A 24,493-nucleotide genomic window follows, 5' to 3' on the forward strand; every position below is an offset into this window, starting at 1 on the left:
TCCCATATAAAGTACTCCCGGATCAGTGCTTCTTTGTTCTCTTTGTGTCTCTCCTCTGTTCTCTCAAACCCCCAGTTGGTCGTGGTAGATGGCCGCCCACACTGAGGCTGGTTCTGCTGGAGGTTTCTTCCTGTTAAAAGGGAGTTTTTCTTCTCCACTGTCGCTACATGCATGCTCAGTATGAGGGATTGCTGCAAAGTCAACGCCAGTGACTGTCCACTGTTTCTACATGCTTATCCAGGTGACTGCTACAAGTCACTGACTCGATGCAATCTGCTGGGTTTCCTAAATAGAAAAACTTTGTAACCAATTTGACTAAATAACTGAATCTGACTGCAGTGTTTCATGATTAGGATTAATTGGAATGTATGTACCTGACAGTGCTGCCTGATCTTGCGAGAAAAACAAGCAACTAGCTCTATGAAAACAAGTCCAAAACAAGCCCAACGGGCAACCACAACACTATGTAAAACAAATGGCAATTATAAACATTATTAATGTATACAATTATTATGGCATTATACATAAGCAACAGCAAAATTATGCCAAACACTTTAACCATGACAATTTTGAATAACTTATATTCTTTGAATAACTTGTACTTTTAAACTCTAATATGAAGAGAAGTGCATTTTGCATACATAATGGCAAAATGACAGTAAGTACAGTCAATAAAAAACTTTATTTAAACTGTTTAAAAGAAAAGACACACATGAGCCAGTTCAAACAGGCTCAGTGTAGAACCATTTTCGTTCATGGTCAAAAATCACATATGTAAAAAATAAAAAAAAAGATGTAAAATGGCCTTTACCTGGAATACAATAGGCCTACATCATTGCTATTTTTCTCATTTACTGCAGCTCATTCTCCCGCTGTTGCTCTGAGCGCCGGCGTGTGTGTGTTTGGGGTCTGTGGTCAACTCGGGCAGGCGGCGTGATAACCAGGAAACAGGGCCGTGGAAAGGACAAACTACCTTCCACATGTGTTTTTTTTTATTGTGGGGAGCTGGGAGATAATCAGGGGGTTTCACTTGAAAAGAAAGTCAAGCCCAAATAAGCAACTTCAAAGTGAAAAACAAGCCCGAAAAACTGCAACCCGCGACTCACGAATTTTGCAAGCAACCCCAAAGTCACTTATAATAAGCGGACTTGGCAGCACTGGTACCTGACTTGAAATCTGAACGATTAGATTTAATTAACTCTGTAAAGTGCCTTGACGCATGTGTTGTGAATTGGCACCATGTAAATAAAAATGAATTGAATCGAATTGAATTGTATCTTGTCTTATTATATGTATGTATGTATTATATGTATTACATTGCCCTTGTAGGGCATCTTGTCAAACTGTATAATATACTGTATTATGCTATTATATAATAATAATACATGGAATGTATTATATTGACTGCAGTAAACTGTATTGTATTTTGTCATGATGCATACACGATGTATCAGAAATAAAATGCTTCTTGTTGTATTGGATCATATTGTATTGTGTTGTATTTTGTGATATTGCACCATATAGTATCACATTTTATCTTGTCATATTGTACCATATCATTTCCATTCATGTTTTACCACATTATTACAAACTATGTCACATCAGTTAAATAATGCAACTTCTTCTGATGAATTTATGCCTTTGGAGAAAATACAGTTTTAAAATTACTCATGAGAGTCAGCAGGTTTCTGTTTCAACAGGTGACATAAAAAATAATAAATAACTCCTCTATTATGAAAAGTTCTTGAGATGAGATATATACGAAGCCAAATTTTGCCCCTCTCTCTGTGGCTCTTTGAAAGCCACCAATGTGGAGTTTTTCAGATAAAGAGGCAGAGTCCAAATGCTCTATCTTGTCAAATTTCATTACACGTCAGCGCAGACTGCCCGAGGCCCTCGTCATATTAAGAGCAATGTTGTTATCTCCACAGAACAGGCTGAAGACGCTTTTACTCTACAGCTCTCTGGCCTATCAGCATGAAGAAGAGGAGACCTGCTGTTCCCTTTCACCAGCATCAGTCATTGTACTTCATCAGCAGAGTCCTTGGGGCTGGATGATGTTTGCAGTCATGTAAACGATGGATCACAATGTGACCACTTCATAATTTGGCTTTTAAGCAAGAATTTTTCCAACATAGAATGGAAGCGTTTTAACTGTAAATATAGATTTACTCACAACAATTATACCCAGAACATTTTGGGAGAATTTTCTGATGCCATTCAATGCCATAGCAATGAAATTTCAGTGACCTGGAGTCATTTTGTAAAATTTTCACCAGAGATCTCAATTGCATCAGTCTTCTTTTATGACTGCTGTAGTCTAATTTTCTTGAGCTGTTCCGTCAAACGGAGAAGAAAAACACTTTAACTTCAGGATCATATAGAATCTCTCGATGGGATATTCGTCACAACAGACAGTCGTTTGAAGGAGCCTAATGGGCTCAATTCATCTTTGTCCTCAAAGCGACGACCAACATTACTTTCTACTGGCAGCATTTTATTTCTAAAACACATTTCACGGTGACTCAAGGCAGCCGTGCATCATCAATTCAGAAAACCCTTCATCCTCTGTGATTGACGTCTACCACTGGGAGTCCCATATGCAAATTTCCTGTGTCTAAGCTGACTTATTACTAGTAGAAACAGCCATGTCAAATTTACATAGCTCTTTCCAGAACTACTGGTTTGGAGCTGTGTGGGGGAGGTGGAAGTCAGCCAGGGAATACCAGATAGAAGCAAACTAACTCATCAACAGGTTGGAAACACTGAGAACACAAAGAAGTTTCCAGAAAAAAAGCCTGATAATCTGAATCCATTTTAAATATGTGGTTAATAAACATGTAAACCATGTTGTTGGAAGTAACTATAGTCAACTGAACAGTTTTTTTAGTGAGATTTTTTTAAGAAGATATTTAATATATAGATAATATGTTCATGTTGTGGCCTACGCAATCAACGTGAAGACTGCTGACTTGAGAGTTGTCCAACAGACGGTTAGTGATATCGTCCACAGGGAAGGTATGGTAAAGAAACTGGCTGTTCCTAGAGTGCTGTGTCCAAGCAAATTAATGGAAGGTTGAGTTGAAGGAAAAAATGTGGTATACAATGCTGCACAAGCAGCAGGCAAGTTGTATTCAGAACCTTGACTACAACACATTCCTTGTGTCAAGACATTCCTGAACCAGACACAACATCAGAAGTGTCTACCTGGACAGTCCAAAAGAACTGGACTGTTGCTCAATGGTCCAAAGTTCTCTTTTCAAATGAAAGCAAAGTTTGCATTTCATTTGGAAATCAATGTTCCAGAATCTGGAGAAAGAGTGGAGAGGCCAAGATTCCTTGTTGCTTGAAGTCCAGCCTTAAAAACCATGGTACCACTGTGGTTGACTAGTCGGCAAACTGGCCTAATCTAAACCTGATTAAAGAATCCATTGCCTGTTGTCAAGTTGTCAATCAGAGATGAATGGACATCAAAGCCAACGATGCAAATGGCTGGAAGGCTGCTATTAAAGCAAGCTGGGCTTCCATCAGCAGAACAGCCGAATATACTTATACATATATATATATATATATATATATATATATGAATGAATGAAATATTCTCATTTAATACTTTGCTCTGTACAAAGTTGAATCACACAAGAATCATCAATAGAAATCAAATTTTTTAACTAATGGAGGCCTGGATTTGGAGTCACACACAAAATTAAAGTGAAAAACACACTACAGGCTGATCCAACTTTGATGTAATGTCCTTAAAACAAGTCAAAATGAGGCTCAGTATTGTGTGTGACCTCCATGTGTCTGTATGACCTCCCTACAACGCCTGGGCATGCTCCTGATGAGATGGCGGATGGTCTCCTGAGGGATCTCCTCCCAGACCTGGACTAAAGCATCTGCCAAGTCCTGGACAGTCTGTGGTGCAACGTGACGTTGGTGGATGGAGCGAGACATGATGTCCCAGATGTGCTCAATCGGATTCAGGTCTGGGGAACGGGCGGGCCAGTCCATAGCTTCAATGTCTTCATCTTGCAGGAACTGCTGACACACTCCAGCCACATGAGGTCTAGCATTGTCCTGCATTAGGAGGAACCCAGGGCCAACCGCACCAGCATATGGTCTCACAAGGGGTCTAAGGATATCATCTCAGGCTACCTCTGGCGAACACATGAAGGGCCATGCAGCCCTCCAAAGAAATGCCACCCCACACCATTACTGACCCACTGCCAAACTGGTCATGCTGAAGGATGTTGCAGGCAGCAGATAGCTCTCCATGGTGTCTCCAGACTCTGTCACGTCTGTCACATGTGCTCAGTGTGGACCTGCTTTCATCTGTGAAGATCACAGGGCACCAGTGGCAAATTTGCCAATCCTGGTGTTCTCTGGCAAATGCCAAGCGTCCTGCAGGGTGTTGGGCTGTGAGCACAACCCCCATTTGTGGACGTCGGGCCTTCATACCATCCTCATGGAGTCGGTTTCTAACCGTTTGTGCAAACACATGCACATTTGTGGCCTGCAGGAGGTCATCTTGCAGGGCTCTGGCAGTGCTCCTCCTGTTCCTCCTTGCACAAAGGTGGAGGTAGCGGTCCTGCTGCTGGGTTGTTGCCCTCCTACGACCTCCTCCACGTCTCCTGGTGTACTGGCCTGTCTCCTGATAGCACCTCCAGGCTCTGGACACTACGCTGACAGACACAGCAAACCTTCTTGCCACAGCTCGCATTGATCCTGGATGAGCTGCACTACCTGAGCCACTTGTTGTGGGTTGTAGAGTCCGTCTCATGCTACCACGAGTGTGAAAGCACCACCAACATTCAAAAGTGACCAAAACATCAGCCAGAAAGCATAGGTACTCAGAAGTGGTCTGTGATCCCCACCTGCAGAACCACTCCTTTATTGAGTGTGTCTTGCTAATCACACAAGATTTCCCCCTGTTGTCTATTCTATTTGGACAACAGGATGTGATATTGACAGTAGGAGCCGTAGGAGAAGAAGGATCAGGGTGGTCAGGTGTTTCGCATGTTGTCATCAGCTGGAGGACTATAAGAGGGTGGCGAGCCAGTACTTCGATGCCTGAGTGTTTTGCCTCTTCGTGGTATTTCTACCTGGCCAATTTCATAGTTTAAGCATCTAGAGAAATTTGCTTCTTTGAGAAAGTCTGGTATCTTGACTAATAGTCTGTTTTGTCTCAGGTTACCCAAGTCTCGCTCCAAATTAAGAGACCTCTCAGGAGACCCGTCTAACAGGGCGTGGACTCTGGATGTCTTGTTTCCCCACTGGCTGCCGGATCGGACGATTCCTCACAGCTTCAGGTGAACCCTGTCCACCCTCCTCCGTTCCTCCCAAGTCTGCCCCAGCTCCGGCGGCTCAGCGTAGCCCGCTGCCTCCTCCAGGATCACAATCTCTCTCCCTGGTGGACCTACCCCAACCTGACCGTAAGCTTCCTTGCAGAGTAGAGTTTAATGGTTTCAGTTGTGGTGTCTTACCTGCGTCCGTTTCCTTGCAGCCGCTCAGCAGATTCTGTTTACAGTACCTGGTCCTGAAATTAAAGCTCCTGAAACGCTTCTCTGTTTCTCGTGTTTCTCTGCATGCGGGTCAAGTCGGCCATCTTATATATATATATATATATGTGTGTGTGTGTGTGTACAGGGCTAGTCACTTATGAAAATCCAAACAGTTCCGCCTTACGTGAATGGCATGTTCACTCAACTTTCCAATTCTGAAGGGTGGAAGAGAAATGCACTTCTGTGACACATTGTGTTGTTACCTCAGGAAAATGGGAAGTCAGGGATTTTTGGATATTTTCCTTGAAACCATGATCTACTTTAAAAAGTTTTAAAAGTACTTCATTAGAACTGTTACAGGAGCAAATATGTATGTCACCTATGATTCTATAATTTTTATTTAAAGTTTTAACTGAGGTTATACTTGTGCAATATAGGATGCATTTATTATGAAGCATTTTGCACATCTTGCCATTGGTGTTAATTTATTATGTGGACGGTACTGTTTGTAAAATACCAGACAAATAATTGATACACCTTTAAAAATTCTTAAGAAAATAAAAGTTTTGAAAAAATCTAAAATATTTAACACATTATTATTTTAAAAAATATTTTAAAGAAATAAAAATAAGTTATGTTTTTAGAGAACTGCAGCTTCTAGTGCTCATCACATGGAATGATGATGTGTTAATAGCCTCTCTGTGTTCTCTGGAGGACAACATTATCCAGCAGGAGATGATGGATCCTGGATGCCATTTGTGTTTCTGAGAGGAGGGTGAACGGAGTTTATTTACCTCCAGCGTTCTCCGGGTAATGGCATTCCTGGAAATGAATCAGGCTTCAGGGACCAAACGCAGTCAGCAGAGGGCCCTTGCACAACCACAAAACAAGAGGGTATGTGTGTAAAGAAGCAGGAGACTTATGAGTGTGAGGTGTCCTTCTGCAGTAGATAATAGAGAGCAGGAGGTGGATGGTGTTGTGCAACTGAAGGTATCCTCTCTGGAATAATAATGAAAGAGAATGTATGTAGATATACTATGGCTGTTGGTACAGGTAGACACCATTTCCTGGAGCTCTGTGTGTGTGTATTGGGGGCTCTCAGATTTCAGACGTCGCATTCACCTTGATTTCATCCCCGCATCTTCATCCTAACACTCAGCTGTTGGACTCCCTATGGTTTCTGCTGACACTGACTCCTGGCCTTCAAGGCAACACTCTTTCTGTTTGTCATCATTTAAGCTTTCATAGGTTTCTTTGCTGTAATGTCACATTGTTTTTTAATAGAAAAGTAGCCCATGTTTCTGTGTTTACTGTCAAGGCTTAAATACAAAGATAATGGACTCAAATATTAGTAAACACTTTTTAATGAAGTAATAAATGTAACAGCTGAAGATGAAAAAATCAGTATAAAAGATCCTGTTAGACGTCACCATCTAGTGGATAGATGGAGTACAGCATACCAGAGGACCGGTTGAGTTTTTAAAATGTACAAAATCGACATTAAACAATAAGTTTCTTATTTTAAGGAATAAACACAGAAAAGTAAAGTTTAGAATTTTGTGAGCAAACAGAATATATGAAAGGTGTATTGCACCCGTCAAGAAAGTTTTTGCAATCTACAAAGAAAAGGCCAACTTTTTTTCACCTTGAATGTGTGCGTGACTAACTCAGCTAAAACTCACAGTATCAGATTCACTCTTCCTGAGTTTAAACTCGACAGAAATTAAAGTGAATCTGCTTAATTATTTTTGCTCATTTAGCGAACGCCATAGTTTTCAAAGAGGTTACTGAGGATGAAAATTATTTTATTTGAAGAAGGTTTTACTCAGGTGTAGGTTACAAAGAAAAATTGCAAAATAATTTTACTGTATACATTGCTTTGAAAAGATATACATAGCCCCTTGAACGTTTTTGCTTTCTGTCACGTGACAAGCAATTCTTCAGTGTATTTAATTGTGATTTAGAAATTTTGTGAACAATCAGCATCATGAAGACCAAGGGACACAGCAGACAGGTCAGGGAGAAAGATGTTAAGTAGTTTAAAGCAGTTAGTTCATAAAACATCTGATAGAGCTTTGTCCAATCATTTTCCAAAAACCTGAAGAGTATTGCACTGCTGTAACTATGAAGACATGGCAGTCTACTTAAACTAACAGGCCAGGCAAGATGAACATTAATGTGAGAAGCAACCAAGGGGCTCATGGTGGACAATCTATTGATAGGACAATTATTAGTAGTGCACTCCAAAAATATGGTCTTTATGAAGGAGTGCCATTAAGTTTTTTTTGAAAAACAGCCATGAGAGGTTCTGTTTGTATTTCGCCACAGGCCATGTAGGGAAAACAGGAAGCTTGGAATAGGGCATGCTTTTATTCAGCATCTACAGGAAACCTAATAAGACTTTATAGGTAAATTGGTTGGACATCAATACAAGACAATTATGGAAGAAAATCTGTTAGAGGCTGCAAAAGACTTGAGACTGGGGCAGAGGTCCATCTTCCAGTAGAAATATGAGTCTAAACATGCAGCCAACACTATAATTAAATAATTTAGATCAAAGCATATTCATGTGTTTCAATGGGCTGGGCAAAGTCCAGCCCTAAATCCAATTGAGAATATGTGGCAAGTCTTGAAAACTGATGTTCACAGATGCTCTCTACCCAATCTGACTAAGCTTGAGCTATTTTACAAAGAGATATTGGGAAAAATATCAGTCTGTAGATGTATAAAGCTGGTAGAAATGTAGAGCTATACAAAAGACTTGCAGCTGCAAGGTATAGCTTCTACAAAAAAGGCATTGTGTCTAAAATCTTCTAAAACTTTGTAGGAGAATGTTCAATGCTCTGATAAACCAGCACTTGAACTTTTCAACAGCACCTCCAAAAGGTATGTTGGTATGGCACAAAAGCAACAATGCATTTCACCAAAAGAACACCATGCCTACTGTGAAACGTAGTGGTAGCAGCATGATGCTCTGGGGTTACTTTTCTTTATCTAAAGAAAAGTAATCCCCATAGAAGATGGTTAAAATTGTGAGCCATTCAAAAAATCCATCAATTTTGACTCAAAACTCTTAGATGTCAGCTGGAAAGCTGAGGAGGAAGAGGGATGTAACACGATGCGTTGTTAGACCTGGGCTTCCGGGGCTAAAGCCCCCGATGTTTTTTAAGTAGCCCCGGATAACATGAAAGAAAACATTTAGAAGGACATGTTTATTAAAAAGATGCAATAAGCCCCAAAATGGCAATGGATTTCACATTATTATTTAAAACCATTTAGATCTAGTTCTTTTGTATTCCATATTCACTTCCCACTCCACCTAACCTGACAATGAATTAAAAGAAAAAGACAAAAATGGTTCTTTGTGCACTCATGGCACCACTATTGTGCAACCATGTGCACAGACAGCGGCGGACTGGCAATGTGCCCATTCTGGAGAAATTCAGATCAGCTATTCGGTCCAGGGTCATCAGCCTGCCTCGGTCATAACCCGAAAAGTTACACCGAGCACCTCGAACAGGACTACAAGAGGGGGCACACCTCATTTCAGAGCAGCCGCGGAGTCAATTGGAGAGTGGGAGTTCCTGTGTGCACACAGGAACAGGTGGAAGCAGAGCGGCTTAACCCAAGCTGAAGTTAGCGGTAAAACCTGAATGCTGACTTGGTGGAGATTTACTCTAATGAGCATCATCAGGGTCATGATGGGGGACAGAGAGCAGAGGGAGTTTCACCTGAGCTACAGGTAAAGTTAAATGACCTGGTTGTGATATAAAACATAAGAAGCCCTCTCTGTGAGCTTCTAGCTGGATTTGCATCATGAAATGAAAAATATCTGGTCCTTTTGGTCCGTCAAAATAAAACAATTTAATCCTAACGTAGCTAAACACATTTCAAAGTCCTTCAAATCACCACATTGCATCTCATTGCTGCAGGCAGTCCTATAGTCCAGTTCTACACCTAGAAAGAAGAATGTGTTGCTCAATAAACCTGGAAAATACAGGGGTTGGACAATGAAACTGAAACACCTGTCATTTTAGTGTGGGAGGTTTCATGGCTAAATTGGATCAGCCTGGTAGCCAGTCTTCATTGATTGCACATTGCACCAGTAAGAGCAGAGTGTGAAGGTTCAATTAGCAGGGTAAGAGCAAAGTTTTGCTCAAAATATTGAAATGCACACAACATTATGGGTGACATACCAGAGTTCAAAAGAGGACAAATTGTTGGTGCACATCTTGCTGGCGCATCTGTGACCAAGACAGTAAGTCTTTGTGATGTATCAAGAGCCACGGTATCCAGGGTAATGTCAGCATACCACCAAGAAGGACGAACCACATCCAACAGGATTAACTGTGGATGCAAGAGGAAGCTGTCTGAAAGGGATGTTCGGGTGCTAACCCGGATTGTATCCAAAAAACATAAAACCACAGCTGCCTGAATCACGGCAGGATTAAATGTGCACCTCAACTCTCCTGTTTCCACCAGAACTGTCCGTCGGGAGCTCCTGAGGGTAGTACTCTAAACAGTTTATGTGCAGGGTGTGTGGGGTCTGCAGAGATTTTTCCAGCTCTTTTCCTGACCCTTGACCTGTATAAGTCCTGGATGGAGGGAAGGTCAGCCCTGATTATTCTCTCTGCAGTCCTGATTATTTGTTGCAGTCTGGACCTGTCCTGTTTTGTGGATGAGCCAAACCACACTGAGATGGATGAAGACAGGACAGACTGAATGATGGCAGTGTAGAAGATGACCAACAGCTCCTGTGGAAGGTTGAACTTCTTGAGTTGCCTCAGGAAGTACAGTCTCTGCTGGGCCTTCTTCCGAACATTGTCTATCTGTGAAGACCATCTCAGGTCCTCAGAGATGGTGGTTCCTAGGAATCTGAAGTGCTCCACATCAGACACGGTGTTGTTGAGGATGGTGAGGGGGGTCCACCACCATTTCCACAGTCTTGAGTGGGTTGAGTTCCAGGTAGTTCTGACAACACCAGTGTACCAGCCGATCCACCTGCTGTCTGTATGCAGACTCATCACCGTCCTGGATCAGTCCAATGACAGTGGTGTCGTCTTCAAACTTAAGGAGTTTCACGGACGAGTCCGATGAGGTGCAGTCATTTGTGTACAGAGAGAAGAGGAGTGGGGATAGAACACACCCCTGGGGGGCACCAGTACTTATTGATCTGCTGCGGGAGAAGATGCTCCCCAGTCTCACCTGCTGCTGTCGGTCCCTCAGGAAGCTGTTGATCCACTGACAGGTGGAGGCTGGGACGTTGAGCTGTGTGAGCTTCTGGTGGAGGATGTCTGGTATGATGGTGTTGAAGGCCGAGCTGAAGTCTACAAACAGGATCCTGGCGTACGTCCCTGGATGGTCGAGGTGTTGCAGGATGAAGTGTAGATCTAAGTTAACAGCATCATCTGCTGACCTGTTTGCTCGGTAAGCAAATTGCAGGGGGTCCAGCAGGGGGTCTGTGATGTCTTTCAGGTGCTTCAACACCAGCCGCTCAAAGGATTTCATGACCACAGATGTCAGGACAACAGGCCTGTAGTCATTTAATCCTAGGATGGTGGGTTTCTTGGGCACTGGGATGATGGTGGATCATTTGAGGCAGGAGGGGACCTCACATTTATCCAGTGATTTGTTGAAGATCCTTGTGAAGATCGGAGAGAGTTGATTTGCACAGACTTTCAGGCATGATGGGGAGACGTTATCAGGTCCTCCAGCTTTCTTTGTTTTCATGCGCTGAAAGAGCCTATTTACATCTTCCTCTGAGATCTTTAGTGCAGGCAGAGGATCTGAAGGTACGGGGTTGGTTGTTTTACGGGTCAAATTTGTTCCTGAATGGGATGTAGAGGGGATGACTTGAGGTGTGAATATCTAAGGAAACCCAGCAGATTGCATCCAGTCAGAGACTTACAGCATTCCCTCATCCTGGATGAGCATGTAGAGACAGTGGACAGTCACTGGCGTTGACTTTGCAGCAATCCCTCTTACTGAGCATGCATGTAGCGACAGTGGAGAGGAAAAACTCCCTTTTAACAGAAAGAAACCTCCAGCAGAACCAGGCTCAGTGTGAGCGGCCATCTGCCACGACCGACTGGAGGTTTGAGAGAACAGAGCAGAGACACAATGAGAACAAAGAAGCATTGATCCAGGAGTCCTTTCTATGGGAAGGAAGAATAAATGTTAATGGATGTAGCTCCTTTAGACGTTTCACCTAGAAGAAAGAACAGATAAACTCTGAGCCAGTTTTCAAGGTTAGAGTCTGAAAAAGAGCACATAGAGTTAGTCACAGTTAAGCTCAGTCCATCGCCATGTCTAGGAGAGAGAAAGGGTTAAAGACTAAAAGACAGGGCCAGGCCATGTGGATCATCGGTAGAGGGTGAGCATTAAGTTGTTGCCAGCAGAAGCTTGGACGATGCCCCTCTCCAGAAAGGTGTTACAGGTAGACACAGAGTCAGGCCAGGTGTAGCTTCTAGGAAGAGAAAAGAGAGAACAAGGTTAAAAGCTGAAATAACAGCAAATAATGCAAAATTGGAGAGTAGTGTGAATGTAGCGAAGAGGGTGAAAGTGGTCATTATGTCCTCCAGCAGCCTAAGCCTATAGCAGCATAACTACACAGATAGTTTCAGTTCAGATTATTCAGTTAAATGGCGCTTATTTACAACAATGTCGTCACAAGGAACCCCACAAAGGGTCCCACTGATGGTCATTGCTATACTAAAAACCACAAGGATTGGGATACCTCCCTCTGTCAGACTGATTATAACCATTGGAAAAGAAAAGGGGTCATACAGGTAGCAGAAATGAAGGATGTGTTTGCAACTCAACCATAACTGAGCCGGTTTAGGTTAAACCTGACTCCCCCTTACTCCATCCAACAGGGAGGGAGGAAGGCTCCCTCCCTGATAAACTAAGCCACTCTAACTATAAGCTTTATCAAAAAGGAAAGTTTTAAGCCTAGCCTTAAAAGTAGACAGGGTGTCTGCCTCACAGACTAAAACTGGGAGCTGGTTCCACAGGAGAGGAGCCTGATAACTAAAGGATCTGCCTCCCATTCTACTTCTAGAGACTCTAGGAACCACCAGTAAACCTGCAGTCTGAGAACGAAGTGCTCTGTTAGGAACATATGGAACAATCAGATCTCTGATGTATGATGGAGCTAGATCATTAAGGGCTTTATATGTGAGGAGGATAATTTTAAATTATATTCTGGAGTTAACTGGGAGCCAATGAAGGGAAGCCAAAATACTAGAAATATGATCTCTCTTTTTAATTTTCATCAGAACTCTTGCTGCAGCATTTTGAATCAGCTGATGGCTTTTAACTGCATTTTGTGGACATCCTGATAGTAACGAATTACAATAGTCCAGCCTTGAAGTAACAAATGCATGGACTAGTTTTTCAGCGTCACTCCTGGATATCCAGGAAATATCCTCTCCTGGATATTTCTAATTTTGGCAATGTTCCGGAGATGAAAGAAGGAAATCCTAGAAACCTGTTTAATATGGGATTTAAATGACATGCCCTGGTCAAAAGTAATACCAAGGTTTTTTACTTTATTACCGGAGGTCAATTTAATGCCATCCAGGTTAAGTGATTGATAAAGCAGTTTCTTTTTTAAAGACTCCGGTCCAAAGACGACAACTTCTGTCTTGTCTGAATTTAGAAGCAAAAAATTTAAAGTCATCCAAGTTTTTATATCTTCAAGACATACTTGTAGTATATCTAACTGGTTGGGCTCATCAGGATTTATGGATAAGTAAAGCTGAGTATCATCAGCATAACAGTGAAAATTTATCCTATGCTGCCTGATAATTTGACCTATAGGAAGCATATATATAGTAAAGAGAATTGGCCCAAGTACTGAACCCTGTGGTACTCCACAATTAATCCTGGAGTTTAAAGATGATTTATCATTTACATGAACAAACTGGAATCTGTCAGACAAATAAGATTTAAACCAGCCTAGCGCTGTTCCCCTGATCTGTCCACTGTCTCTACATGCTCATCCACGAGGAGTGAATGCTGCAAGTCACTGACTGGATGCAATCTGCTTGGTTTCCTTAGACAGAAAAACTTTTTATCCAATTTGAATAAATAACTAACTTTGACTGCACTGTTCAATGGTTAGGATTAATTGGAATGTATGTACCTGACTGTTGTGAAGTGCCTTGAGACAACATGTGTTGTGAATTGGCGCTATATAAATAAAACTGAATTGAATTGATCCCTACAGAATATTCCAACCTTTCTAAGAAAATATTGTAATCGACTGTATCAAATGCCGCACTGAGATCTAACAGAACCAGTACAGACACAAGTCCATTATCTGAGGCCATAAGAATATCATTAATGACTTTCAGCAAAGCTGTTTCAGTGCTATGATGACCTCTGAAGCTTCCACATTTAATTGGCTTCAATATACTAAAATAAATACAACCCCAATTCTAATAAAGTTGGGACAGAATACGCTGATCTGCAAATCCAGTTCAACCTATATGAAACTGAATCCACTACAAAGACAAAATATTTAATGTTCAAACTGATAAACTTTAATGGTTTTTGGAAATATTCACTCATTTTGAATTTGATGCTTGCAACACGTTCCACAAAAGCTGGGAAAGGAGCTGTTGAGTAACTAAAGTTGTTCATCAAGCAAGAATGGGAAATAATTCCCCCTGCAAAGCTTTAACAATTAGTGTCATCAGTTCACAAACACTTATTGAGTGCTGTTAAAGGGAAGGTGATGTAGCACAGTGATAAAAATGCATCGGTCCTGACCTTTTTGGAACGTGTTGCAAGCATCAAATTCAAAATGAGTGAATATTTGCACAAAACAAAACCCAATAAGGTTTATCTGTTTAAACATTAAATATTTTGTCTTTGTAGTTTATTCAATTGCATATAGGTTAAACAGGATTTGCAAATAATTTTATTCTGTTTTTCATTATGTTTTACACAACATCCCAACTTCAATGGACTTGGGGTTGTATGTGTCCATTAATATGTGATATTTATGCCTACTTTAAATAATTAAATAATAGTTTATTAATGTGTTTTTGTAACAGATAATATATTTAGACTTTAGCAAGAAAACAGATACAGTTTACATATGATAACAGATGATGTGGATGATGTTACAGATAACAGAAGCCAAGTAAAAATGAGTAATGAAGTCATAAGGAAATAGCTATTGCAAAGCAGTTAGGTAGAAGAATCAGACAAGAACCAGGTACAAATGTGATTGAAAAAGTCCATTATTGTCAGGATCTGTACCATGTCTGTTTGTTTGGTGCTGTTTACTATGCTTAACCTCTAGATGGCGTGGAACCTGGAGGAGAGGTGACAGGTGTTTTCTATTCCCCTGATTACCTACTGAGGAATATTTAAGGAGGAGGCTGCCAGCAACTCACTGACAGAGTGTTGCCTTTAGTGGTACAGCTTTAGCCACATTACCTTTGTCTTGTCCTTGCCTTGACCTTTTGGTAATCAGTGTCTGTTACCTTGCAGGATTACCTGAACTTGACTTTGCCTTCTGCATTGAACTCTGCCTGGATTACCCTCTTCTGGAAAGAAGCTATCCAGCTCCATGAACAAAGACTCAAGCCTCTTGTTACTTCGTTTGATCACACCAGCTGGCAGCCTCCTGATTTCTTCGCTCTTTGGATCACCCTCCATTAACCCTGTCCACCCTCCTCCATCCACTGCACCAACTTCAGAAACTCTTGGACCAGCTAACCATTCTGGCACACCAGTATTCACCATCCTCAGTCTTACAGGTAAACAACCCTTTGGTCTCTCCACCCCCCTCTGGCGGATCTCCCCATCTATCCAGTAAGACAGAATTATTATTTAAGAATTCAGATCCTGAGTTACTCCTTGCTTACCGTTCTGTTTATTTTACAGTTGGTATCCTGGTTCCAGTTCCCTGCACATTTCCTTACATTGTAAATAAACTCATTACCGTTAAACTCAGTCTCCTGAATTGCTTTCTGCATGTGGGTCAAAACTGTTCGAAACATTATGACAGAAAACTCTGGCCATCGCGACCCAGCAGAAGCATTCAGGAGAACTCTTTCTGAACAACACCACCAAATCATAACCCACAACTCATTCCTCCATTCTCTCTTTGAACAGCAGAAACAAACTAATCAGCAAGTCGAACAACTAGTCTCCATGTTTCAGCAGACCTTGAGCAATTTCACCGCCCCGGCCGTAGAGGGCGCTTCACCCTCTCTGGTCTCTCAGCAACTTCTGCGCTCTCGTGATGTCACTTCCCCTAATCTTGAAAAATTCTCCAGGGAGAAAGGGGATTGTAAGGGTTTCCTCCTCCAATGTACTCTTGTTTTCAATCGCTCCCCACAATCTTTCCCACATGATTCTGTAAAGATTTCCTTTGTTCTGGGATTACTCACTGGAATGGCCCTGCGATGGGCAGAGGCACGTTTTTCTAATTGTTTGGACTTTGGTTGTACATTCCCTGAGTTTGAGGAGGAGTTTCGACAGGTCTTTTCCTGTGAAAATGACTTAACCGCCGATGCTCGGAAATTTTAGTATATCAAACAAAGAAACCAGTCAGTTGAGTTCTCCATTGATTTTCGCATCCTTGCAGCAGCTTCTGGATGGAATGACTGCACTCTTAGAGCTGCCTTTTTCCTGTCCTTAAATTATCCGTTAAAGGATGAGTTAGCATTGGTCGACGAGCCCAAGACCTTGAATGGGTTAATCAAGTTAGCCGTCAGACTAGATAACCGGTTAGAACAGAGCGCAGTAAGGTCCCATCTCTCTAGCCAAACCACTGAAACTATTCGCCCTACCTCAGTTTCACAAAGTTTAGGAATAGAACCCATGCAGATTGGGCGTACTCGTCTTTCCCCAGAGGAAAAACGGAGACGCCGCCAATCTAACCAGTGTTTTTACTGTGGCTCACCAGAACATCTCCTTGCCAACTGCCCAATTCGTCCCTCGGGGTCAAAAGGCCAGGTCCGTTAATTTCACATCGTCCTTTTCAGAATCTTTCCGCTCTTATTGACTCGGGTAGCAACCAGAACCTTATTGATCAGAGGTTGGTTAATGACGCTCAGGTTGAGACTGAGCCACTCCCAACACCTCAGTTAGTTTGATCATTAGATGGACAGAAATTACCACGAATCACTCATAGAAACAAACCTTTGACACTAATTCTTTCCGGGACTCATAGGGAGGAGATATTTTTTTTTGTGTTTCCCATCTCCTTATATTCTATTGTTTTAGATTTTCCTTGGCTCAAAAAACATAACCCTCACATTAACTAGGCACTCCCCTCTGAGTCAGGTCCCGCAGAAAATGAGATTTCCGATCTCTCTAACGTCCCTCCAGAGTACCATGATCTCAGGTTAGTTTTTAGTAAATCCAAGACCTTGTCATTGCCCCCGCATAGACCCTATGACTGTGCAATAGATTTGCTTCCCGGTGCCCCCCTGCCTTCCAGTAGGCTCTATCACATCTCTGGACCAGAAAGAAAGGTTATGGAGGACTATATTAATGAGTCTCTGGTGACTGGGTTAATTCACCCCTCTTCATCTCCACTCGGACCTGGGTTTTTCTTTTTGGAAAAGAAAGATGGTTCACTCCGCCCTTGTATCGACTATAGGGGGTTAAACCAAATTACAGTAAAAAACAAATACCCTCTCCTTTCCTTGGCCTTTGAACCTGTTCACAGTTCCACTATGTTTTCCAGGTTAGATCTCCGTAACGCCTACCATCTAGTTAGGATCCGCCAGGGGTATGAGTGGAAGACCGCCTTCAAGACCCCGTTAGGCAATTTTGAATACCTTGTCATGCCTTTTGGACTAAGTAATGCACCAGCAGTCTTTCGGTCCCTAATCAACGATGTTCTTAGGGATTTTTTAAATGTTTTTGTTTTTGTCTACCTTGATGATATCTTGATCTACTCCAAGGACATTAAAGAGCACACCCGTCACGTCCGTCTAGTTCTTCAAGTTCTTCAAAGACTGTTGGAGAATAGACTGTTTGTGAAAGCCGAGAAATGTGAGTTCCATAAAACATCTATCACATTCTTGGGATACATCCTGGAGGGTGGACAGGTTCGCTCGGATCTTGAGAAGATCAAGGAAGTACTGGAGTGGCCTGTTCCGGACTCCCGCAAGCAGCTTCAGTGGTTCCTTGGATTTGCGAACTTTTATCGGCGATTCATTAAGAACTTCAGTTTGATAGCCGCACCACTCACTGCCTTAACCTCCACTAACATTGTGTTCACCTGGACACCAGAGGCTGACAAGGCGTTTCGGACATTAAAAGAGAGGTTTTCTCAGACTCCCATACTGGTTCATCCTGATTCCTCCAGACAGTTTATTTTGGAGGTTGACGCCTCTGATACAGGTGTTGGTGCAGTACTTTCTCAGCAGTCTCCCACGGATGGAAAGCTCCACCCATGTGCCTTCTTTTCCCGTCGGCTAACAAACACCGAGCGGAATTATGACGTGGGAAATAGAGAGCTGCTCGCCATTAAGTTAGCTCTCGAAGAGTGGAGACATTGGCTGGAGGGTGCAAAACACCCCATTTTAGTGTGGACCGATCACAGAAATCTGGCCTACTTGCAATCAGCCAAAAGACTGAACCCACGCCAATCACATTGGTCACTGTTTTTCTCTCGTTTTGATCTCTCTATTTCTTACAGACCTGGCTCCAAGAACCACAAACCGGATGCTCTTTCCCGGCTTCATTCACCTGACTCTACCGTGAAAGAGGCAGAACCCATTGTGCCGTCCCATTGGATATTTGGAGCTTTAGTTTGGGAGGTGGAGGTGGACCATATAAACAATGCCCAACGTAACGAGCCGGACCCAGGTACAGGTCCTCCCAACAGGAAGTATGTTCCTACGTCTGTTAGGTTTAGGCTTATCCGTTGGATTCATACTGCTAAATTCTCAGGTCACCCAGGGGTTAGCAGAACCATCTCACTCATTTCCTGGTGATTTTGGTGGCCATCCCTTCACAAGGATGTTAACGAGTATGTGCAGGCCTGTTCAGTCTATGCCAGACAAAAATCAGGCAATTAGCCTCCCTATGGGTTACTCCAGCCTCTCAGTACGCCCAAACGCCCTTGGTCTCACAAAGCACTTGATTTTGTAACTGGTTTACCTATTTCTAAGGGTAATACGGACATCCTTACAATTGCTGACCGTTTTTCTAAGTCCTGCCACCTTGTACCACTGAAAAAACTTCCATCTGCTTTCCAAACTGCCCAGCTGTTGGTTCAGCATGTTTTTCACCTTGATGGTATACCTCAGGACATTTTGTCAGATCGAGGCCCCCAATTTATCTCTCGTGTTTGGAAACAGTTTTGTTTGGCCCTTGGAGTCAAGGCTTCCCTGACTTCTGGGTACCACCCCCAATCTAATGGACAGACAGAATGCATGAACCAACAGATGGAGTCCATCCTCAGATGCATGACCGCATCTGAACCTCTTGATTGGTGTATCTATCTCCCCTGGGTCGAATATGCAGTCAACTCTCAAATTTAATCTGCAACTGGCCTCTCTCCTTTTCAGGTTTCTATTGGTTATCAACCTCCCCTATTCCCCGCAGATGAAAAGGACATTGCCGTAGCATCTGTTCGGCACCACATACGCAGTTGTAAACGAATCTGGGGAAATGCTACCAGAGTTCTCCTTTGTACAGCGGACCAAAACAAGAAGTACGCTGACCGTAAGCGGCGGCCTGCTCCGGTGTACCGGCCTGGCCAAAAGGTTTGGTTGTCCTCCCGGGACATCCCATTGAAGGCTATGTCCAAGAAACTGTCTCCTCACTTCATTGGTCCCTACACTATTGACTCAGTCATCAGTCCCTCTGCTCTTCGTCTGCGCTTGCCTTCCAGCCTACGTATCCATCCTGTGTTTTGTGTCTCTCAAGTCAAACCTTTCATTTCCTTTTCATTTCCACCCTCCTCCATCCACTGCACCAACTTCAGAAACTCTTGGACCAGCTAACCATCCTGGCACACCAGTATTCACCATCCTCAGTCTCATGGGTAAACAACCCTTTGGTCTCTCCACCCCCCTCAGGCGGATCTCCCCATCTATCCAGTAAGACAGAATTATTATTTAAGAATTCAGATCCTGAGTTACTCCTTGCTTACCGTTCTGTTTATTTTGCAGTTGGTATCCTGGTTCCAGTTCCCTGCACATTTCCTTACATTGTAAATAAACTCATTACCATTAAACTCAGTCTCCTGAACTGCTTTCTGCATGTGGGTCAAAACTGTTTGAAACATTATGACAATTATGTTGCCAAGACCTGCTTTAATTAAATCATATAGCAACATTATGGGAAGTGTTAACCTCCTTGAGATGTTGTCTGAACTTTATAAGGTCAGTTTTAGATCCTGAACACATCCGTTGGAAAACTTTCACTGTGGAAGCCATTAATGCATAGATTCTTCACAGAGGACACCCAGTGTAGGGAACCCAACAAGTGTTGGTCATTTCTTTACAAGTAAAAAAAAGCTATCCAATGTAGGAGGTTGCTTTCTTCTGTGTTTTATGAAAAAAAAGTCCCACATATTCAGCCGTGTGAAAAAAATCACACACCCCATGAACTATTCAGTTCTCTATTGGGAAACATTCACATTTTATGTTCAGTTTCATTTATTATTTATCTCTGGCAAAGAAAAACAGAACAATAAAAATGTGTAGGTAGCAAGTTAGGACACCTTGATCTTTATTATCTAGTCCCTTTGGTAATAGGACTTAGTTTATAAAGTGCTTTTCTAGTCTTTACCAACCACTCAAAGCACTTTAAACTCGATCGACATTTACCCAGTCCCACTTAAACAAGCAAATTCTTCCATACGTCGGTATGCATTTCAGTAGGCACTTGGGGTTAAGTGCCTTGCTGAGGAGCACATCAATATGTGGCAAGAGGAATCAAACTCTCTTTCAACTTTCCAATTGCAAGACCCTACCCACTGATCACCTCTTTTGGTTGAAATAATTTCAGTGAGATGTTTCTTCTAGCTATCTTTCAGTCACTGACATATATCTGAGGAACATCTGCCTCACCTTTCAGCTGTCAGATGTTTTTGGGGTTTCCTGCATGTGGTAGCTGCTTTCAAGTCACCCTAAAGGATCTCAGTGAGATCAAGATCTGGACTGAGCCCATAATTCTGAGCCAGGACTTGGTGGATTACCTGGTATGTTTTGGCTCATTGTCATAAAGAAAACATGCAGCTAAATCTTTTTTTACACAGTTTTACAAAAAATGTTTAAACGTCTTTTCCATGCATTTTGAATTGTTAAACAGGTTTTTAAAAGGGTGTTTTATGTTTTAAAGGTATACAAAATGTATCTGTGTAGTTGGAATATATGATACATAACAAGAAACACCTAATACAACACTTATGATATACGATTATGATACGTGATTTAACAATTCCAGCTGAGGTTCTTTAGTTTTTGTTCCATTTATGCCAAAAGTATCACATCTGTGCCCCTGATGTGTGTGTAACCTTTTTTTTAGTACTTTAAGTACATGAAGTCTTAGAACTGAGGCCGCTGTTTTTTATTTATCATTTATTAATTTATTTTTTGTTTTGTTTTACAGACCTACTCCTCTGAATCGGGTAAAAGAAATTCACTTAATGCAAAACGTTTTACTACTTTCACCATAGTGTGGCGCTATTGGTCAAGATTAATTCTAAAAGGCTGTTGCGCCCTGTTTTTGTTTGGTCTCATTCAGCTGAGTTTGCATTTTTAAACGATAAAGCAAAAATCCTTCAGATCAAAGCTGCTTGGAGCATTTTTGACTCCTGGACTCCAACACTCACGTTAACGTGAAACGTCTGAAGTCTGCGTTCACCGGATCGCCGCAGCGGCTTGTGAGGACGCTCGCATGCAGCCTCATTGGCACACGTCCCGGCCTGCAGGGGTGGAGCGTATCGGGGGCTGCCTCTGATGTTCGGTCATCCACACAGCAGTACGGCTGCAGTCAGCGACAGGAGAGGAGGGCCTGAGACGGAGCCGCTGAAGGAGAGGCAGCTGGGAATTGTGTTCCTGTTGAATTGCTGGATCTTTGCGCATTCCCCATCCCGAATAACGGTCACTTCAGGGAGAGATTATTTGGGATATCAGGGAATTACAGACGCTTGTTGTGCTCGTCTTTTAAAGCTGTGTCATTTTTGAATGAGTGTTCAAACTGTTGGACTTTCCTCGTCATCAAATGGATGCGAGTGCGTGAGGGGAATACTAATGAACGGCGCTCTGCGTCCTGCCGAGGCGCACCGCTTCTCTCTCTGCTGCTGCTGCTGCTGCTGTTGCTGCTCCTGAGGGCCACAGCAGAACCTATCGATCATCCAGAGCGTAGCCCCCACTGTCTGCCGACCTGGGGAATTTTACTGCTACAACCCAGGAATTAACGAGCCGCATCTGAGCTTTGGAACCTTGCATTTCCAGTTTGGGGAGGGTGGATACAATCCCCCTGCAGGGGATAAAAGCCAAAATGGGGAACAGCTTCTCCAACATCTCTGCCTTCCAGTCGCTCCACATCGTCATGCTGGGTTTGGACTCCGCCGGTAAGACCACCGTTCTTTATAGACTGAAATTCAACGAATTCGTCAACACCGTCCCCACGATCGGCTTTAACACGGAGAAGATCCGGCTGAGCAACGGCACGGCGAAGGGCATCAGCTGTCACTTTTGGGACGTGGGGGGACAGGAGAAGCTGCGGCCCCTGTGGAAGTCCTACAGCCGCTGCACGGACGGCATCATCTACGTGGTGGACTCGGTGGACGTGGACCGACTGGAGGAGGCCAAGACCGAGCTGCACAAGGTCACCAAGTTTGCGGAGAACCAGGGAACGCCGCTGCTGGTCATCGCCAACAAGCAGGACCTGCCCAAGTCCCTGCCAGTGGCCGACATCGAGAAGCAGCTGGCCCTGCACGAACTCACGCCCTCCACCACCTACCACATTCAGCCCGCCTGCGCCATCATAGGCGAGGGGCTCCACGAGGGCATGGACAAGCTGTACGAGATGATCGTGAAGAGGAGGAAGTCCCTGAAGCAGAAGAAGAAGCAGCGGTAACAGCGGGACTCTGTTTCTGCCTGACTTAATGTGAGGAATCCGGGTTCTGGCACCCAAGGCGGGTTGACTTCCCTTATTTTCTTCCATCCTGTGTTTCGGATTAAACCTGTGAAGCTCTGCTGAATGATGGTTTTGCACACTGAAGGTGGCAGGGTGATCAACACAACATTAAACCAAAAAAAGACCTACGGTACAATAGGATCCAGAAACGTTGTGAGGAAAACAGGCTGGCCTGTTTCATCTGCTGCTTTATCTATGACTTTAAAGGAATAGTTCCGACATTTTGAAGTGAGGGTCTGTGAAGTTGGATCACCTGTAGGAGACACGTGTCATTTTGCAGGGAGTTGGTTGAAAAGTGAGGAAATCATCAGAGTGATGAAACTGTACATGATTATATTTTAGGGATTCGACACCATATTAGCTGTCTCAGTAGTTGGTTACCAGTCTCAAGGGTTTAAAAAGCTCTGATTTCAAAACAGATGACTTTTCTCTTTTTTTTTTTTAGCACAGTGGTCCTGTATATTACAATTCTTTTTAATGACACTGCTGGTCAGCTGGCTGAAAGAAGGCTACTATGTATCTAAAATACTTATGAAAAAGACCAATTTGTCTGTTTAGAAATATTTCCTCAAAAAACAGGAAAAGGAGTGCCACCCATCACTCTTATAAAAGTTGTACAGTTTTAAAAATACAGCCAGCAAGCTGATTTAAATAACAACAATTACCTCATGTTTCTCATTTTTGTTCGAAACCTCTTAGTAGCGTTATACAATGTAACTGTGGTATTTTTACACAAGGCTATCGTACTGTGAGACTCTCAAACCATCCTATGCTCACTGCTAGGGCCACAATTCATTAGGGCTTACCAGGGCTAGGGCCCCCGTTATTTTTTTCCAGAAAATTACCCCGGTTGACTGACAATTAATTGGCTGTGTGGATTAATACAGCCGGCAGGTCAAATCAATTTAAGTTTATCCTAGTAACCAGAATGATTTTCAGAGAGAAAACAGAAACATGAGAGCTAATTTCTGCTAATTTAATGTTGTACCCCCCCCGGATATAAACATTTTCAGTTGAAATTGTTCTGCTAATATCTGTGAAAAACAGTGTCTTTCAAATGTAACAACAGCAAATCTTTTGCAGTTAGTGTTCTGACTAGCTGTTAGCCTTCACCCACTCTTAAGGTTTCACCACTTTTCTTAAAACTAACTGTAGTATGACATGGAAACATTACTGTTGATAGCTTTTACTGAACATTGTTTAAAAAATCGGAACTAACTCTTTAACACCGAAGAAGCTGTGGCTCACTGGGACTGCATTCATTGACTCAGTTAAACTTTTATTTTCATCCGCAGAATGCGTTTTTGGAATCACAAGTTTGATTTTGCATGTAGCTGGGGTCACAGGTGCCTCGGCTCTTTTTATGTTTTCTCACAGACATCTGTAGTATCAGTTGAATATTATGGGTGTCACACAGACTGTTCTGGTTTTTGTTTTCTTTTTTATTTGGAGCATTGAAGTAGCCTTTCCTCTGCAATGTGGACTGAGGACAGCGTCCACTACTTTGCACTTTTCATTTGCTAACAAACCAGTAGGAAACTACACTGTATTAATAAAGAAGCAGATCCAGGTTGTTTATGTACCAAGAGGCCAAAATTGAAGTATTTTTTGAATATTAAAAGATTTTAAGCCCAGAATTTGAGAGGTTGTGATTTGTGATAAAGAGGTCATTAGTGTCTTCTCTGATTTATTTCAGTCAAATGCAATCCCAGGTGAGGTTCAAACGTTACACAGTTCAAAGTAAAGTGTGTGTGTGTGGGGGAAGGTGTGTGTGTGTGTGGGGGGGGGGGGGGGGCGGTGCCTGGTTTTACAATTAGAGCATGCAGAGGAGCTTTAGAGAAAAGCTGCAGCCCGTTTGT

At 42.7% G+C, this 24,493-nt stretch overlaps 1 protein-coding gene across 1 annotated transcript; it reads left to right on the plus strand.

The window, feature by feature from the left end:
• The first annotated feature begins 21,342 nt into the window (after positions 1–21,342).
• LOC124871976 (ADP-ribosylation factor-like protein 4C) lies at positions 21,343–24,271 on the plus strand. Its single transcript, XM_047371625.1, has one exon. It carries the CDS (start codon positions 21,993–21,995, stop codon positions 22,572–22,574), a length of 582 nt encoding a protein of 193 aa, XP_047227581.1. The 5' UTR covers positions 21,343–21,992; the 3' UTR covers positions 22,575–24,271.
• The last annotated feature ends 222 nt before the right edge of the window (positions 24,272–24,493 follow it).

This window comes from Girardinichthys multiradiatus, chromosome 7, assembly GCF_021462225.1.
Source record: "Girardinichthys multiradiatus isolate DD_20200921_A chromosome 7, DD_fGirMul_XY1, whole genome shotgun sequence".
NCBI classification, from domain to species: Eukaryota; Metazoa; Chordata; class Actinopteri; order Cyprinodontiformes; family Goodeidae; genus Girardinichthys; species Girardinichthys multiradiatus.

Coding starts and splice junctions, on each gene's coding strand:
- LOC124871976 (XM_047371625.1), top strand. CDS start 21,993: ATGGGGAACAGCTTCTCCAACATCTCTGCCTTCCAGTCGCTCCACATC.